At 55.3% G+C, this 16864-nt stretch overlaps 2 protein-coding genes across 13 annotated transcripts in view; both read left to right on the forward strand.

Annotated features, from left to right (window-relative positions):
- The window catches only part of Whrn (whirlin), a 90588-nt gene extending 87609 nt beyond the window's left edge, over window positions 1–2979 (forward strand). For 2 of the 6 annotated variants that reach the window (XM_023723356.1, XM_023723358.1), the window contains 3 exons: window positions 1140–1321; window positions 1772–1894; window positions 2147–2979. In XM_023723356.1, the coding sequence (XP_023579124.1) occupies window positions 1140–1321; window positions 1772–1894; window positions 2147–2452 (611 nt within the window). In that variant the 3' untranslated portion in view covers window positions 2453–2979. The remainder of the gene's footprint in view (window positions 1–1139; window positions 1322–1771; window positions 1895–2146) is intronic. The other 4 variants (XM_004638470.2, XM_004638469.2, XM_023723357.1 and 1 more) reach the window with 3 other exon arrangements.
- A 4330-nt stretch (window positions 2980–7309) lies between these two features.
- The window catches only part of Akna (AT-hook transcription factor), a 52516-nt gene continuing 42961 nt past the window's right edge, over window positions 7310–16864 (forward strand). For 3 of the 7 annotated variants that reach the window (XM_023723401.1, XM_023723400.1, XM_023723395.1), the window contains exons 1-4: window positions 7310–7380; window positions 11201–11375; window positions 14177–14231; window positions 14687–14910. The gene's annotated coding sequence lies outside the window, so the exon portion shown is untranslated. Of the gene's footprint in view, window positions 7381–11200; window positions 11376–14176; window positions 14232–14686; window positions 14911–15599; window positions 15744–16864 lie in introns of those variants that run through there. The other 4 variants (XM_023723397.1, XM_023723396.1, XM_023723398.1 and 1 more) reach the window with 4 other exon arrangements.

A 16864-nucleotide genomic window follows, 5' to 3' on the forward strand; every position in this document is an offset into this window, starting at 1 on the left:
TGTGTTCACCTCACAGGGAAGGCAGGGTGGCTTCTTCCTGGCTCCTAGGGCCTTGCACAGAGTGGATGCTAGGGCCCAGCTGGGCCCGGGAGTGGCAGACTGCATCCCCAGGAGGCTCCTGGCCTGGTGCTGCAGTGTCAGCACCCAAGGTGGCTGTCCCAGCTGGGCCACCTGCCCAGACAGTGAGGGGTCTGCCTGGGTCTCCAGCCTGAGTGGATCAGAGCACATTTCATGGGCTTCAACTGCCACCTTGTGGCCAGAGTGATGCCTGGGCCAAGGAAGGCGACCTGTGGTACCAGGTGGCCATGGCTAGGATGCAGAAGAGTCCCCACAGCAAAGGACCAAAAGGAGGAGCCTGCATCCTCACCATCTTACAGGTGGAGAGACCACGCTGTGGTGCAGCCAGGCGGTCTAGCGCAAGTCAGCTCTCCTGGCCCCACATGGTGGGTCTTGTTAGTCTGCACTTTGGCCTCTTAGCAAGGGCAGGCGCACCAAGACTCAGGGACGCTATGTGACCACCCACGCTTGCACAGAGTGCAAGGGCCTTCGCACTTGATGCATGCCAGTGTACACATTCTTAACCCGGGGTCTCTGACACAGAGGCCAGGCAGCTTGGTCACCTAGACACCCCGAGGCCATGTGCCCACCACTCAGCTCAGGCCAAGGGACCAGGCAGGGTGCAGACTAGGTATTCCTTTTCTTTCTTAGGAAACTAGAATTTTTTTTTTTTTACACAAAAATCTCCTGATTTGAGTATGTTAATCCATCATCAAAGATGATCAACATGGCATGAATTTCAAAACCAGACAAGAGGGCGGCACTCAGGAGGTTGAGGCAGGAGGATGGGAAATTCAAAGCCAGCCTGGGCTACCTAATGAGACCCTGTCTCAGAATTAAAACAAACAGAACAACACAATCAGGAAGCCAGGCTTGCCCACTGACTCCTGTTTTAATCATTATGCCAATGGCTGAGGACAGGGAAGCTAATGTAGATGTCCTGGGAGCAGTGGCCAGGGCAGGAGGAGAGCAGCAAGGGGTGTCCCTGCCTTCCAGCCCCTGAGTCCTGTCATTCCTTCCCTCCATCTCTCCCTGGGAAGCCCTCCCTGACTGTTCCCATCCTCTTCTCCCCTGGCCTCCAGCAGCCTCCACACTCTCCCAGCTCTCGGACAGTGGGCAGACTCTCAGTGAGGACAGTGGTGTGGATGCTGGTGAGGCGGAGGCCAGTGCCCCAGGCCAAAGCAAACAGATAGCATCCACCAAGAACAGGAGCAGTAAGGAGCTGCCAAGGAGTGAGAGGACTGCAGAGGGGGCCAACAAACCGGTGAGGAGGGCAGGGAGGGAGGAGGTGCAGTCAGGAGGGAGGCTGGGCCTGGATGGAGAATGGGTGGTCCCGGGGGCAGGGTACAGCTTGGCAAGTGACCACGAGGCGGTGGAGCTCCCCAGGGCTGGAAGGATTTCCACATCTTAAAGGGACTTCACAGTAAGAATCTGGAGCTCATTTTAAGTCCCACCTTTGCTACCAACTCTAGCCTGAGAATCTTTGTGGTCCCCTCTTTCTGCTGTGGCACAGTGGCCAAGGCAGTCCCTGGGGTCAGATGCCTGCGCTGGAGTCCCTGCTGCCACACCAGGCAACATGGGGCACTTGGTGCTTGGCTTCCTCTCTGTCATGTGGGGGCTCCCACCGCAGGATGCAGCCTGAGCCCTGTTAGCCAGGGACAGGTCATAGTCCAGCCCAGCTGGGCCAGCCCCCTGAGAAGGCCTCACCCCACAGCCTGGACTCCTGGAGCCCACATCTACCCTGGTCCGTGTGAAGAAGAGTGCAGCCACCCTGGGCATCGCCATCGAGGGTGGGGCCAACACACGCCAGCCGCTGCCAAGGATCGTCACAATTCAGGTGTGTCCCCAGGGGTCCCCTGGCCCACATCACCCTTCCCCAAAAGTCCACAAAGTCCCCTTGCTTGGCATGCCCAGAGTTTTGCCACCCAGAGGTGACATGGCACCCAAGGGCACCCTAGTGTTTGTCCCTCCTTGTCCAGGCATTACCAGGTATCCCTGAAGGGTCTGGCTGCGTGGACAGGACATGCCCTCTCCATCCTGGACCCCCAGACCAGAACCGGGAGGCTCACAGCCCCTTTACTCTGCGCAGCTGCGGTCTGACACCAGGATGTGGCTGCCTAGCTGGCCATGTCAGACTGCCCGTCGGGTGGCCAAAGCCGGGCCTGCCTGCCACCCGGCCACCCGGGTGAGCCTGCCCTGTCTCGCTCTGCAGCGAGGGGGCTCAGCCCACAACTGTGGGCAGCTCAAAGTGGGCCACGTGATCCTGGAAGTGAATGGGCTGACGCTCCGGGGCAAGGAGCACCGGGAGGCTGCCAGGGTCATCGCCGAGGCCTTCAAGACCAAGGACCGCGACTACATCGACTTCCTGGTCACTGAGTTCAACGTGATGCTCTAGGGGCTGGGGCCCCGGGCCTCCCACCACTGTGTAGCTCCTGGTCCCCGTCCTTCCCCTGCCCTAGCTCTCAGTCTCTCTGAGGGGTTGGGGCTGGATGGCCAGGGTTGCAGGAAGGCAGCCCCCACTCTGTCCTGATCCACTGGACCAGAATTGGGAGGAAAAGAGAGCTAGGCAAGGCCAACAGGTTGGGCCAGAATCCATTGCTCTGCTGTCCCCAGCCAGGCAGGACCCAGCCTGGCCCCAGATACCTGAGCCTTTGCCTGCAGTGAGGTCACAGGAGAATCTGAGGCTCAGTTTCCTGCTAGGGGGCATCCAGCAGGACCTTCAGTGCCACAAATAAGCATCGAGCCGCCCTGCCCCCACCCCAGGTCCTCCTGCTCCTTAAATTCATAGTATTTATTATTTATTTCCCTGCCCCGCACTGCGCACTGCGGGGACCCCAAGGCTCCAGCTTCCCGCCACACCCCCAGCCTGTCCCAGAGGCCTTGCGGGCGACCAACAATGTTGGTGTATTTATATACAGAGCTTATGACTTTAATTTTTCAATAAAGAAATCTGAACCAGGTTGGGGCCAGCGTGCTGTGTGGCCTGCCAGTATGGCTGGGTTTTCGATGGCTCTGTGTGGGGAGAGGGGAGCGGTGGGTAGGATAGATGGGGGCACCCAGAGCATCACACATCACTGCCCTGGAACTCTGCACCCCACACTCAGCTGGGGCTACCCAGCCAGAGGGCAGGGGCGCTTGAGTCTCACCTGCACCTCAGAGCACCTCATTTGAAGGTCTGATGATAAAACATGTCTGTACAGATCATGTTTTTAGACAAAATCACACAGGCCTGTTAAGGCGCAGAACACGAGTCATAAAATGCAGGTCTCAGGTGGGCTCCCGGAAGTGACTCATTAAGTGCTTCCGGGGAGGGGAAGGGAGTAGGCAGGAAAGAAGAGAAGTCAAGTACTGCAGGACTTCAGGCAAAGTCTTCAGGGGGCACTGCCAGCCTCTGCATAGGGACCTGGAGTCCAGGGAGACAAAGTTGTCTCCATTCAAAGGCAGGGCCGGGCTCAGGGCCTGAAGGTACCTGGGTGAGACCTGTGGGGCGACCGTGGTTCCTAGTCTCCTTCTGCCTTCATAGTCCAGCTGTCTCTGAAGCCAGGCCCATGGGTGCCAGAAGCAGCTCAGAGAGAGGGCAAGGGAGGAGGAGAAGGTCTGCTGTACAGCCTCAGGGCCTCAAGATCCATCTGGTGGGCAAAGGGTCTGAGAAGTCCCGCTTTGCCCACCTCTGTGCAGGGCTCTGCCAAAGGCAACTGACGGGGAGTGAGCGCCATGGTCTGCTTCAAGATATTAGCTGCTGAAGGGTTAACAACCTAAGTTTGCAGTCCAAAATTAGAGAAAAAGGAGGGCCGCAAGGAAAGCCAACATTTTGGCCCTAGGCTTCCAAGGTCAATTAAGACTCAGGACATATGAGAACTTGTACTGTAATGTCATGTAACTCGGTAGTGTCCCAAATTTTCTGATCAGGGAGATTATGGGGCCAAAGAGGAAAGTGATCGATGATGTAGAGTGTGCCTAAGGAGAGTCACATGGAGAGAAAGCATTCTCTCAGCCATTCACAGAAAGCACATTGGCCAAGCAATGGCTGTGACTCATCCACATGGCTGACACTGACAAAGGATCTACAATCTGAAGTACAGGATCTCAGGATAAATCCTGAGGGGATTTCACTGACCTTCTCAGACCAAAAAGCTACAACTCTTGTTGCATAGGTCTTGCTTTATCTTGTTCTTAACCATCCAGCAGAAAAGTATAAAAACAAAATATAAGAAGTAAAGCCATGCTGTTATGTTGAGCTGTAGGGGACTCAGGTCAACAATTTCTGACATTGCCAGTGAAGCAGAAGACCCAATACTATTACGGACTGCTGGACTCTTTTAGAATATTTTGCTGAGTTAACACACCTATAATATTCAAATGACGGAACTAAACAAAAAAGGGGATACAGATAAATGTCCATTTTGTATCTGTGTATTCAAAATGGTTAGGATAGATATATAGTGGTGTATTCTCTTAATGAATAGAGGGATTTGTTCTAATAGTGTTTGTAAATAGGATATCATGTCCGCATCTTGTACAGCAATTAACCACTAGGAAGAATGTATGCAATGTGTTAATTATTGAAACTGTCATACCAATGTGAAAAAAAAAAAAAGATATTAGCTGTCCCTGTTCCCTTCTGGCCCAGGTACACTGCCTGAGCCAGAGTCATGACTTCCCCAGAGGCAGCTGGGGTCCTGGAAGCCCCAGTCCTTCTCAAAGGGTTGTCTGCTCCTCCTTCCCCAGATCCTCAGGGTCTTCATGCTATGAGGACTGATGACCCCGTCCCTGCCACAGGGGGTGTCCTTGGGCCTCCAGTTCCAGTCTTGTGTGGTCCTGGGCAGGTGATTTCATCTCAGATCAAAGCCCCTCTGTAAAATGCATACGATGGCTGAATAATAGGCCCCCCACATAACTCGATTCCCTCTGTCAGTTACCTTACATGGCAAAAGAGAGCTGCGAATGTAGAGCAGCTGAAGTCCTGGGATGAGGAAATGATGCTGGATTCCCCACACAGGCCCACTGGGATCAAGGGGCTGACAGCTGGGTGTGGTGGCACTTGCCTGTCCTCCTAGAACTCAGGGAGGCTGAAGCAGGCAGATTGAAATAGTCAGAGCCCAGGTGGCTTAGCAAGGCCTGTCTCAAAATTGAATAAATAAATAAATCAGGATTAAAGGTCTGGGCTCAGTACAAAGACCTGGATTCTATCCCTGCCACCCCCTACGTCCCCAAGAAAGGGAGGCAGAGAAAAATTTGTCACAAGGCAGGGAATGGGATGGTGCTGATGGCAGCAGTGTTGGCAGGTTAGACTCTGAGGACAGAGGGAGGGCTGGTCAGCCAAGAAATTCAGGTGTTCACAACCAGAAACTATAGAAAGGCCAGCACATGGCTCCCGGGTCACCCTGGGGAATGATTCTGAATGTGACCATGATGACAGAAAGGGCTGCCTGGCCTTGGGAATGCTACACCGTTTTCTTTTCCTGTTCATTCTGAAACAGAACTTTAATGCTGTTCCTGCTGTGGCTGTCACTAACCCATGTTCTGGGTAGATTGTGATGTCTTGTCTGGAATAAAACTTCTTGCAGGCCCCAGGGCACTTACTGCCCCAGGGCCATCTGTCTGCCCTGTGGGAGAGTAGGACAAGACTGACTTTCAGGAACTGTTATTTCTCGAAGTCCCAGCTGTGACTGGTGTTGTAGTCCACGGGTGTAGAGGTCCCTTCACAGTGCGATGTAAAACCCAAAAAGTTCCTCTGGAAGTGGGCTTTGGAAGGTCAAGTTGCTTGTCCTGAGTCATACAGTTTAGGAGGGACAAATTGGCACCTACAGCTGCTGAGGCTGTGCCCAGCTTTTCCATCAGGCAATGCCCCAGGACAAATACCTGTCCCTGCATCTTTGAAGGAACCCATGCGGTGGGCGTGAGGGTGTCAGAGGTCCATCTCGACCCTGAAATCTCTCTTCATGATAGCAGTGTGGGGACAGGACATCTGGAGTCTTGGTCCTCTCCACCCTGGCTGGAGAACCCTGAGCAGGCTGAACCTCAGTTTCCCTTTGGTCCCAGTATCTTTCAGACAGGACTGGCCTGCTACTCACCTCCAGGGACACAGCTCTCTTTGATGGCAGCCTTAGCACACCAGCCATCCTGCCCTGACACCAGGAGCCAGGAGCTTGCCAGAGGAGAGTGCAGGCAGAGGGCAAGCTCGGGGCTCCTGAGGTAAGAGTGAATGCCAAGTTGGTTCATAGATCACCTATGCTGCTTGGGAGAAGTGGGTGATGGGTTAAGTGGCCGGGATGGAGACAGGACAAGCACTGAGAAGAAGCCAAAGCTCAGTGTCCTGGGGTCTCTATGGTTTCTGGCCCGTGTAACCTTCAGCAGGTCATCTAACCTCTCTGAGCATGTTTGCCTATCTTTAAACGTAGAACACAACATTGACCTAATTTGCAGGGCATTGTAAGAATGAGCAGAAAGTTCCAACCAGCACAGAGTGGGCCTTCAGCCACGAGAAGCTGCTGCTGTCAAAGCTGCCCACCGGGTTTGTTGGGACTGAGGACCCAGCAGCTCAGGGCACAGGAGAGCTTCCTGCCAGGACAGAGACACAGCTGATGGGCACCTCCGGCCAGTCGCTTCCTGCTTAGCGCTCACTGGCCGCCCTGAGCATCACGGCTGGCTAAGCGCTCATGACATTAGTTCCACTGATGTATTTCTTTTGGCTTCCGCAAACCAGGGGGCAGGGCACTTTTCAGTCCCTGCTTCACCTTGGACAGACTCCTGTCCCTCTCAGGTCTGGGTTTCCAGGCTTGTATCAAGGAGCCTAGGACTAGAACGCAATCGAGGCGGGGGAGAGGGGTGACATCCCGCTTGGGCTCAGGGGAGGACTGAAATCGTACCACCTTGCCACGGGGCAGACACCTACCGCTCTCAGGACAAGTACGCTGTCCTGTTTCCACGCCATTCATTTCGGTGGTAAAAGTTTGTAATTTCTTTCTCACAGTGGCTCTGTGAGCCCTTGCACAAACATCTTACCCTCCGGGCCTCGGTCTCCCATGAGGGGCAGGACGGACTGACCCCAGGAGGAAGACGCAGCCAAGATTTGAGGTTTTCAGTCCTGGAACTGGGGATCCCGCTCTCCCGCTTCCTAGTCGCGGGGGGCGGGGCGCAGGCAGCCGCCTCGCTACGAGTGGTTGAGCTTCCCCGAGGACCCGCCCCCCGGAGCCACCCCGGGCGTCCGGAGTCCTCCTCGGGTATTATACAAAGCAGCCGCCGCCCCACCCCGCGCTCCGATTGGTGGACTTTGTGGTGCCACTCAACGCCAGGAAACCACTAGCCCGCCTCTGCCAGCAGGTGAGGCGGGAAGGGTCTCCTGGGGGTCGGGGGCCCCCGCGGGGCTCGGTTTTTCAATCCGGAGAATGGGAGGGGAGATCGGATAGCACTGCTGGGCTCCGCTCCCCTGGGACAGCGCTGTTTTGGGTCTCTCCCACGTGCAGAGTCCACGCACGCAGATAGGAGACAGACTGAGGCTCCGGGAAAGGAGGGGAGCCCGGAACCTGCGATAAGGGCGCGGGTCCAGACCCCACCAGTCGCGGGTCCAGACCCCACCAGTCGTGGGGTGCCCGGTGTCCGCCCCCCCCTCAGTCTCCACCTCCGCGGAAAGGGGGCGTCGGCTCTTTCCTCATTCCAGCTGGGACTAGTCGCAGGGAAAGTAGGGGTCCCGTGGGAGCCGGGGGTGGTCCTTGGCGGGCAGCTGGCTGTGTTTGGACTAGAGGCGTGGCGCACGTTGCTGCGGTGACTGGGGAGGTGGGGCCTTTTCAGTGCTGGGATTTGTGTGCGATTTGTTCACCCGGCAACAATCTGCGCAGCCTGGCAGCCCCGAGCCGCGCGCCCTCCCCGGACACCGAACGCAAGTTTCTTTTCCTCTTTTTTGGCGAAGGGGAGGGAGGTAGACAGAGGCCACCGTGGGGTGGGCAACCTCGGCAGTGGTAGGAACCGGAAAGAGTTGCAAAATTGAGGCAACTTTCCTCTTGGTACACAGAAGACAGGCCCAGAGAGGCGGCGCGGCTTAGCCAAGGGCGCACCGCAGGGAGGCGCAGAGCTGGTATCTCCCCGGCGTGACGGGGTGGCACTGGCAGCCACAGCGCTTGCCTGCCGTGTAACCTTGGATGAGACTCCTCAGGGCTCCTCTACCAGGCTTTAGCTGAAAGAAAGTGACAGCTCAGAGAAGATCATTATCTCTTTAAAAACCTCCTACTTCTAAGTGAGGCAGTTGGAAAGGAAAGTTGCTGATAACAGTCCCCAGCTATTTTAGAGCCCAGCAAGAAGCTGGGGCAGGCTGCGGCAAAAAGCCACTTTGTTTCTGTCCTCCAGAACAGAAGAAGAAAAGGGCTGACACTGAAGCATGAGGGGTTAAGGTTAGACACACACAGGGACTTCCCAAAAGTTTTCCGCAGAAGCCCGCTCTTAAGAGTTGTGGGTTTAAGTCTTGGCTGTTTAGTTAGAAAGAACAGCTGCTCCTAGGTTTGAGGGGGGATAAGCTTGGTTTACTTACTGACAGCAAGCAGTGGAGAACCTGTGGTCTTTTGGGGACAGTCTGGGTTCATTCCAGCAGTCTCCATTCTTCCAGGAGGGAGAAGGTGCCCACGTGGGGCCTTAGCCTCCCCAGGCCAGCTGGTTTGCATTTGCAGCATGTGATCACTGGGTGCTTCTTGCAGGGGGATTTCATCAGCTCCCCTCTCCAGCAGGCTCCACCAGGGTGTCCAGATTGAAAGACCGCATGGTCAGGGGCTCCAGGAACTCTGGGCCAGCTACTGCGGAGGGGTGGGGGTGGGGGGAAGGGAGGGTGGAAACCGGTACACCGTATCCCAGTGCGCCTCTGTGAGGGGGAGGGGCAGGACTAAGCCTCCATTTGGCCAGCTGCGTGTCAGGTCCTCCTGACACTTCCTTGGTCTCCTGGAGGTAGGATGGATCTGGAGTCTCAGTGGGAAGGAGCCCGGGCCTGGCTTCAGGTCTGAGTGCCTCGGTTTTCCTATCTGTCACATGGGCGTGGCAGTGCTAGATGTCATCATAGAAAGCCACTCAGCCACATTCTAAATTTAGAGATGGGAAAACAGAGGGCCAGAGAAGGAAAGGATGACAACAGCAACAGTGACAGTGATAATTCCATGATAGCAAGAGCTGAGCTTTATGGAGTGCTGACCCCCAGCCCCTGGGGCAGAGGCCTTACTGCAAGATGTGCAGTTCAGGACAGCAAGAGCTCCTACCTGCCCTGTCACTCCTGTCCTCCCCAGCACCTGGAACAGAGCTTTATTAGATTCCATCACTCGGTTTCATGATATAGTCCATGAGATGGACATTATTGTTGGCTCCGTCTTACAGATGACAAGCCTGAGGTTCAGAGAGATTATGTCATTTTTCTGAAGTCACAAAGCTCTTCAGTGGTATTTCCTAGTCCTTACTCTGGGACACACAGAAGCAGGAGAGTTGATGGTGCCCATCCCTCCCCGGTATGTTTTGTGCAGCCTGTGTGGTGTGGCAGCCCTGACTTGGGACGAGCTGCCAGGTGCCGGAGTTCCAGGCCAAAAGGTCTGGTCCTTCAGCCCCAAGGCTGTGAGATGGTGAAGACCGGGTGGAAGAGGGTGACCACCGAGGCCAGGCCCACCAGGTGGAGGCACAGGGCAGCCCTGGCCCTGAGCTGGCCTGTGTGCTGAACTCCCTCACTGGAGGCTCGCAGGGCCCCACCTCCAAGATGATGCTCTGGGGGATTCCAAAGCAAACTTCCAAAGTCTGATCTGCCAGCTGGGACCTGGGCCCCAGCCCAAAGCCCCACATTTCAGGCTCACCCTATTCTACACAGCTGCAGTCCTGCTTGGGTGCTGTCTCCTCTGGCTATCTCCAGCCACGCTCCAGCTGCACAAGGCAGAACCCCTGCTCTTCGGGCTGTTCCCACAGATGACACCCCCCCCCATCGTTACTCTGGTAACCTGCTGAGCCCGTTCTTTGGATGAGGCCAAGATCAAGGCCAATGTGACAGCTGAGCCAGCCTCCTGGGGTCCCAGCCAAGGCCAGGGATTGGGCAGACGTTCTAGGACTGGGCTGCTCAGGCTTATTTGTGGGTGCAGACCCAGCCCTTCTCCTAAAGCACCTGTGACTTCAGACAGGTTGTCTGACCTCTCCCAGCCTTTGCTTCTCTGCTAAATGCCTGGTTATTTACGAGAATCTGAGTCGACAGCCAGCACAGACCTTTCTCCTGGGTGCTGGCAGGGGCCACGGCTGGGCCTGCTCGCCCCCTTTCCTTTGAGCGAGTTTGACATTTGCAGAATGGCTATCTGTGCGGCAAAAAATACTCAGCACTGGAACTTACTGTGAGGGGTGAGGTGGAGGTCCCAGAAGGTCGCAGGTGTCAGAGCAGCAGAGGCTCCCAAAGAGCTTGACCACTCTTCCCAGGGGCACAGGGGGGGCACTGAGGGGGACCTGTTCCATCTCACTAGAGAAGGAGGCCCTGCACAAATGTGTGTGTGTGTGTGTGTGTGTGTGTGTGTGTGTGTTCAAATGGAAAAAAAATACTCATTTGATGCTTATTTATTTATATGTATTTAGTACAGGGTCTCACTACGCAGCAGCTTGGACTCATAGTGATACTCCTATTTTCAGCCTCCCCAGCACTGGGATTACAGGCGTGTGTCACCACCCTCAGTCTCAGTGACAGGCTCAGTGCTCCCCAGGGCAGGGCTGGCCTGGCATGTGATGCCAGGGATTGAACCCTGGTCCCTGCGCTTGCTTAAGCAGGCACTTAATCCACTGAGCTATCTTGCTGGCCTGTTGATGCTTATTTTTAAAGCAACTATTCTCTGTAGAAAATATGCACAAAGAAAAGGGGTAAAAGGATTTATAATTCTACTTAGTAGTAATTATGGTAAACATTTGGGGGCATGTCTCTCTTTTTCTCCTTTCTTTTTCCCCCTTTTCTTTCTATATATTTTTGTTTTGCTTAAACAGACTTTAACCTGATATACATTGTTTGATAACTGGCTTGTTCATTTAACATATCATGATTTTAACAATATATATTTTATTTTTCTATGGCATGGTTGTTGCTAGCTATATACTATTCTTTTGAATAGAAAGATCATAATTAATTTCCATGCTCCCTGTTGTTGGTTATTCCCAGCGTTTTCTCTTACTGGAATCTTCTGTCACATCATGATGAGGATTGTGCCTGCTGGATTTGGACAGCCTGGTTCAAGCCCATTTATAAAGTTTCTATCTCCTTGGATTGCTATGAGGATTGAATACTGAGACCTAACCCATGCAAAGACATTTTTGAGGTATCTGACACATAATAGGTGTGCAATAAAGTTTGGCTTTTAGCCGTACGTTATGAGTGCATACACTTTTTAAAAATCTGTCTTTTGGAAAGAAAATGAGTATGAGAGAGAGAAAGATGAGAAAGACAGAGAGACAGAGAGAGAAAGACAGAAAGACAGAGACAGAGAGAGAGAGAGTTCCCATATGGCCACACTCTTCTTGTAACCCAGGCTCAGTTGGCTACAGTTCATGCCCCTCCCTAACAACTCAGGGTAGGTGGGGACACAGTTTCTAGCCTGTTGGTGGCCCCAGAACTGGCTGGGGAGTCACAGAGAGATGGCAGCATCCCGTGCCCTTGGGTGGGCTGGACTCCCTTTCTGAGTTTGAGACCCAGAGCTTGAGCTTTGCCTGGTACTGGGGACACTCCAAAGTCAAGGAAATTATACTCACGCCTGCAGAGAGTGGGTCCAATCAGCATGGCACGAGGCCCTCAGCCACTATTCATGGGCAGTTGGGCATCGGGTCAAGAACTTTGGGGACATAATCTCATTTTTCATCCCAAGAAACCTGTCAAGTCAATGTCACCCTCATCTGGGGTTCAGAGAAGTTAGCCTACCTGCTCAAGGCCACGCAGCTTCTAAGGGTGATCCTGGAGGTCTCTGTTTGCCTGCAAGGCCCATGTGCCCTGCAGCTGCCTGCTAATATGGCAAGGTTTTATGTTAGAGGTTTTGTGTTAGAGGATGATGTCTGAGAACCCTAGAGGTCCTCTCATAAAACTCCTGGGGCCTAGAGCTCTGAGAAGAGAAGATGTTTGTTCCAGGTCCCCAGGCTGGGCTTTGGGTGTCCATGTCCCAAGCCAGGCTTTCATCCATTGGTCTGACATTCTCGCTGTGTGGGTTTCAACCTCAGGGTAAACTCTGCAACCCCGGGGTGGCTCAGAAGCCTGGTGACCCACCTGTCCTGTCGGGATATTGTGTGGAGAGGTGTCCATGTCAGTGTGGCCACAAGGGCCACATGTGCTGGGCTGCACATGAGGGTTGGAGAGAGTTTGGGCCCTTTCCTATCTTGAGATGAGGGAGAAAGGGGAGGCAGTGGAGAGGCAGGGATGGCGTAGCAGGAGATGGATGGCTAAGAGCCTGAGGCTCAGGGGCAAATAGCTGGAGGCCACTGGACCTTCTTGGGGCTTGGTTTGCCAATCTACACCACGGAATATTACCTCTGTCTCCCCTACTTGCCAAAGCCATTCTTAAACCTCTCTCTAGAGCTATGAAGCAGGAGAAAGGCAGGAGAAAGACCTTTGGAAACACCAAACAGCACCTTGTTATGCAGTCAGTGAGCTTCATGGTGTAGTTAGCTATCCAATCATAGCTCTGCTCTGATTTTATCACGCACAGGCATTAATGACCCACAGGCTGCAGGGCATGAACACAGCTGGGTCCTTAGGCTCTTGGTTCCTGAGCATTTGAATCGCCGCTGGTGCCGCCAGCTCTGTGACCTTCGGCAAATTGCTTGGCATGAAGGGACTCTGTTTGCACAGCTGTAAAATAGGCACCTGACACCAGGCTCACTGGGTTGTTGGAGGGCTGCCGGGAAGGCTAAGGCAGCTAGCTGGGTTTAGTGGGTGAGCCCAGGAGTACTGGCGCTTCTACTGTGTGTCAGCTTTGCTGGACGCAGGGTCCGTGGGGACCAATATGAGACAGATCATCATAGCATAAATCCAAACAGTGAGTCCCCCAGGAGGGCCCACCAGAGCCAGCTCTGCAGGCCACCTGGAACCAACAGGGAGCTGTGGGGCTGGCTGGGAAGAGGAGCAGGGTGTCTGTCCCAAAAACCTGCAAGGTGGCACTGGATTCAGAAGCACACAGGCAAGGGAAGGAGGCTTGAGCAGCAGCAGCATCTCCATTCCCAGGGCAGCAGATAACCACTCACATGCTTTTAGCATGGAGAGGCCACGTATGGAATCGTGTGCTTTGGCCAATCCCACAGATGCTGGATGGGGATGGAATGGGGGAGCTGAGGGCTGCCACAGCAAGGCCCACGAATGGCCAGAGTGACCATGCATTCTGGTTTGTGGGTCCACAGGAAAGGTGCGGGCTTGGAGGGGGCACTGTCGGGAGCTCAGCTTTGTATGTGTTGTTCTGGTTACATGAGCAGGGACACTATCACTGCATGCACAAAGCAGGGAGGAAGGGGGTAAGGAGATGGCATGGAATGCCAGAGGCTGCCCCTAGAAGGGGCTATGGGGTGTGCCCAGCAGCTGTAGCCACCTGGCATTAATGGCAGCACTGCCTGGGTTAATGAAGGGAGGATTGTGAGTGAGTGACAGGATGTCAGAGAAGCCCGCCCCCCTCACAATGGCCCACATGGTCACCAGAGCTGGCAAGGAGGAGCCTCATTAGAGTTTGGCTCTGCTCCATGGTGGAGCCCACCACCCAGATGCACCTAAAGGCAGGGAAGGGGCAGAAGATTTGGGAGATTAGTCCAACGAGGGTGCCAGGCTCTAGCTCTGGCTCAGCCAGAGACTCACAAGCTGATCTTGGGAAATTTCATTCATTCATTCATTCATTCATTCATTCATTCATTCACTCATTCATTCACTGAACACATTCATTTTCCAACCAATGTGCCAGACTCAAAGTCAGGCATTCAGATCCAGTCCTTGGACTGACCAGAGACTTGTTCCCAAGTTGTAGCAATAGGAGAAGCAGCAATGAAACAGCAGCAGAAGAGGCAGCACTTTCCAGGCCCCCTGCCCTGCGTGCTCCGCAGGCTTTGCAGTTGCGGGGAGGGGCCTTGAGCCAGCCCTGCAGGGGGCACTCTTCTTCTTTCCCTTTCGCAGATGAGACACTGAGGCCTAAGGAGGTGAAGCTTCAAACACCCCCAAGCAGCATGAGGTAGGGCTGGGGTGCAGCCCAGACCCCCTTGGGCCCTAAGACTCCTCATTCTGTCCCACACAGGGGCTTCCAGAGCCCAGCAGTACACCAGTGTCCTTGGGAGGGCTCCTAGGCAGTTCAGAGGCCGTTTTGTGCCTTCCATTCATGTATTGTGGCTTTAAATTTTTAGGCCAAGGATGGGGTCACAGTTGAGAGCCAGGTGTCTGAGCCCCTTCCCCTCAGACTCCAGCCCCTGCCTCTTGACCTGGGTGCTGGGCCGAGCTGGTCACAGGGGTCACAGCAGGCAGCTCCCACACGGGGCCCTGCACCTCCCTTCCAGATGCTCAGCGGCCCTGCCTGCCACTGGCTCCCCAAGGCCCTATGCTCCTTCCGGTCCTGTGCTCAGGCTCCTCGCAGACACCTTCCGGGCCCCAAGCCTCTCCAGCCTCTCATTTTCTGTCCTGGTCCCTCCCCAGGCCTGTGTCCCAGCCACCTGGGATGCCTGAAATTGCTGGTACAGGAGACTGAGCCCTCCAGGCCACGTGAGCACCGGACATCAAAGCCACCCAAGACTGCCTAGGCCTCAGAGTCACTCCCTGCACACCTCCCTCCGGAAGTCACACCTGCTGTTCGTTACCGCCCATGACTGCGTGGAGTGAGAGCCAGACTGTCCTGTGCCCTGCCACACAGCAGGAGTATGGTAAGTGAGTGCTCTGCTGAGAGCACCTTGGGAAAAGGTAACTTGGCCAGCAGGGCTCATCTGTCCCTTGACCTCTGGGAGTCCCAGAAGGGAATTTGCACTAGGGGAAAATCAACAAATCAGCCTATTCCTTACCCCATAGTAACTGGAAAATTCCTCCTAGCGTGTAGATTCAAAGAGAGGACAGGGGCTGAGATGACCTGAGTCACTGCAGCCTCCCTGAAATGTGGGGCGCACAGAGGACAGAATCGGAGCTAGAAGGGTGAGAATGGGCTCACACTGTGGAGATGGGCACTGGGGCCTAAGCAGGGAGAGAGTCACAGCCAAGGTCACGTGTGGGTGAAGGGATCCTAGGGACAGGAGCTACAGAAGCATAGGGTGGGAGCTGAGGGTGCAGGGCCCGCCTCCAGGCTCAGCGTGTGGTGGGGCCTGGCCAAGCCGCAGGCCTTCTTTGGGCTGCAGTCTCCCAGTTCACATGGGAGGCTGCAGGGTGAGATCCAGAGCTCCCAGGATCCCCGCCCTGCCCCGCATGCGTGCCCGAAGGGGTTAAGCTGCTGGCTCTGGCTCTGCTTGCTGCTCACCCCCTCCTTCTGACAAACACTTGTAGGAAATCAGGCCGGGCTCTTCCTGCGAGGAGGCAGCGCCTCAGCTGCTCAGGGGCGGGGAGAGGTGGGGAGGATGCTGGTCTTCGAGCCGCAGCTTGGGCTGGCAGAGCTGCCTGGAGGCGGGCCAGGGCGCGATGGAGGCAGGGGGCTCCCCACGTTTGGAACAAAGACCTCACAGGCAGGTCCCCTGAGCCCCGGCCCGCAGGGCGCTGGCCGAGCCAGAGCGAGGTAAGGGAATTGGGGACGCAGGAGGAGGGCCGGGAGGCCGCCTTCCCTTGGGCTGGGCTGGACGCTGGATGGGCCAGTCCCAGGCTCTCCGGACAGCCCAGCCCAGGCAGTCAGACCAGCCTGCCAGGAAGTCACGGAGGCGGCACAGCTGTTACCACTTCTCTACCACTTAGGGGAGCCCCATCCCCAATGAGGGTGGGTTTTAGGGGGATTTTGTCTAACCTTGGGATGCTTGGTTGCAGTTTCAGCTCTGATTCTGTTCTCTGGAGAACTTGGATGGGCAGTGTTCCCTCCTTGCGCCCAGGGTGTGCTCTGTTCATGTAGAGTTAGTGTTGTGGTCGCTAAGGGGACTTGAAGACACAAGGGTGCAGGTCAGGAGGCAGCGCCTCCCCCCACCAAGTGGCCCCTTCCACCGCCTAAGCACAGGGACAAGGAGCAGTATTGGAGGGATGGTCTGAGGACCAGCAGGACAGCTGGGCCCTTTGGGATGGGAGACCAGAGTCTGAAACAACCTGGGCATCTTTTCTTTCTCCTGGGAACAGGGGCACATTCACAGGGGAGGCTGGGGCTTTGGGTCATTAGCTCTGTGTCCTGCCAGGGGTCGGGAGCCTGGCCACTGGCCCAGCCTTTTCGCAGGGCCCCAACATGTGATTGATACAGGAGTCTTTCTTTCCCTTCCTCCTGCCCCTCAAGAGTCTGCCAGCCTCTGTATCTTAAGTTATAGCACCTCAGCTTTGAATCCCTGGGCTGCATCCCCTGGCTGGGAGGCATTGAGGCCCTCTGCCTCGGTTTCCTAGTTTAGAGTACTTGTGGGAGTGGGGGTGGTGGGTAGCCCTGGCTGAATGGGAAGGGGTTCAGACTTCACAGGCAAAGGAGCACCCTGCAGGCCAGGAGGGTCTGAGACGCAGGGCCTCCAGGGAAGGGTCCTGGGCTCTGCGATGGTTGAGGGGCCAGAGAAGCTTCCCACTGAGGGGGTGGCTGGGAGGAGTCGGGCTCACTCAGGAACTGTGAAAAGACCACAGATCTGGGGACCTCAGTCTCCATGCAGTCAGCTTCCTGCTCACATGGCTGGAGCCCTCCCAGACCCCACCTGGGGGCTGCGAAGGCCGAGGGGAGCCTCA

Source organism: Octodon degus, unplaced genomic scaffold (assembly GCF_000260255.1).
Source record: "Octodon degus isolate 3935 unplaced genomic scaffold, OctDeg1.0 scaffold00098, whole genome shotgun sequence".
In the NCBI taxonomy this organism is placed as follows: Eukaryota; Metazoa; Chordata; class Mammalia; order Rodentia; family Octodontidae; genus Octodon; species Octodon degus.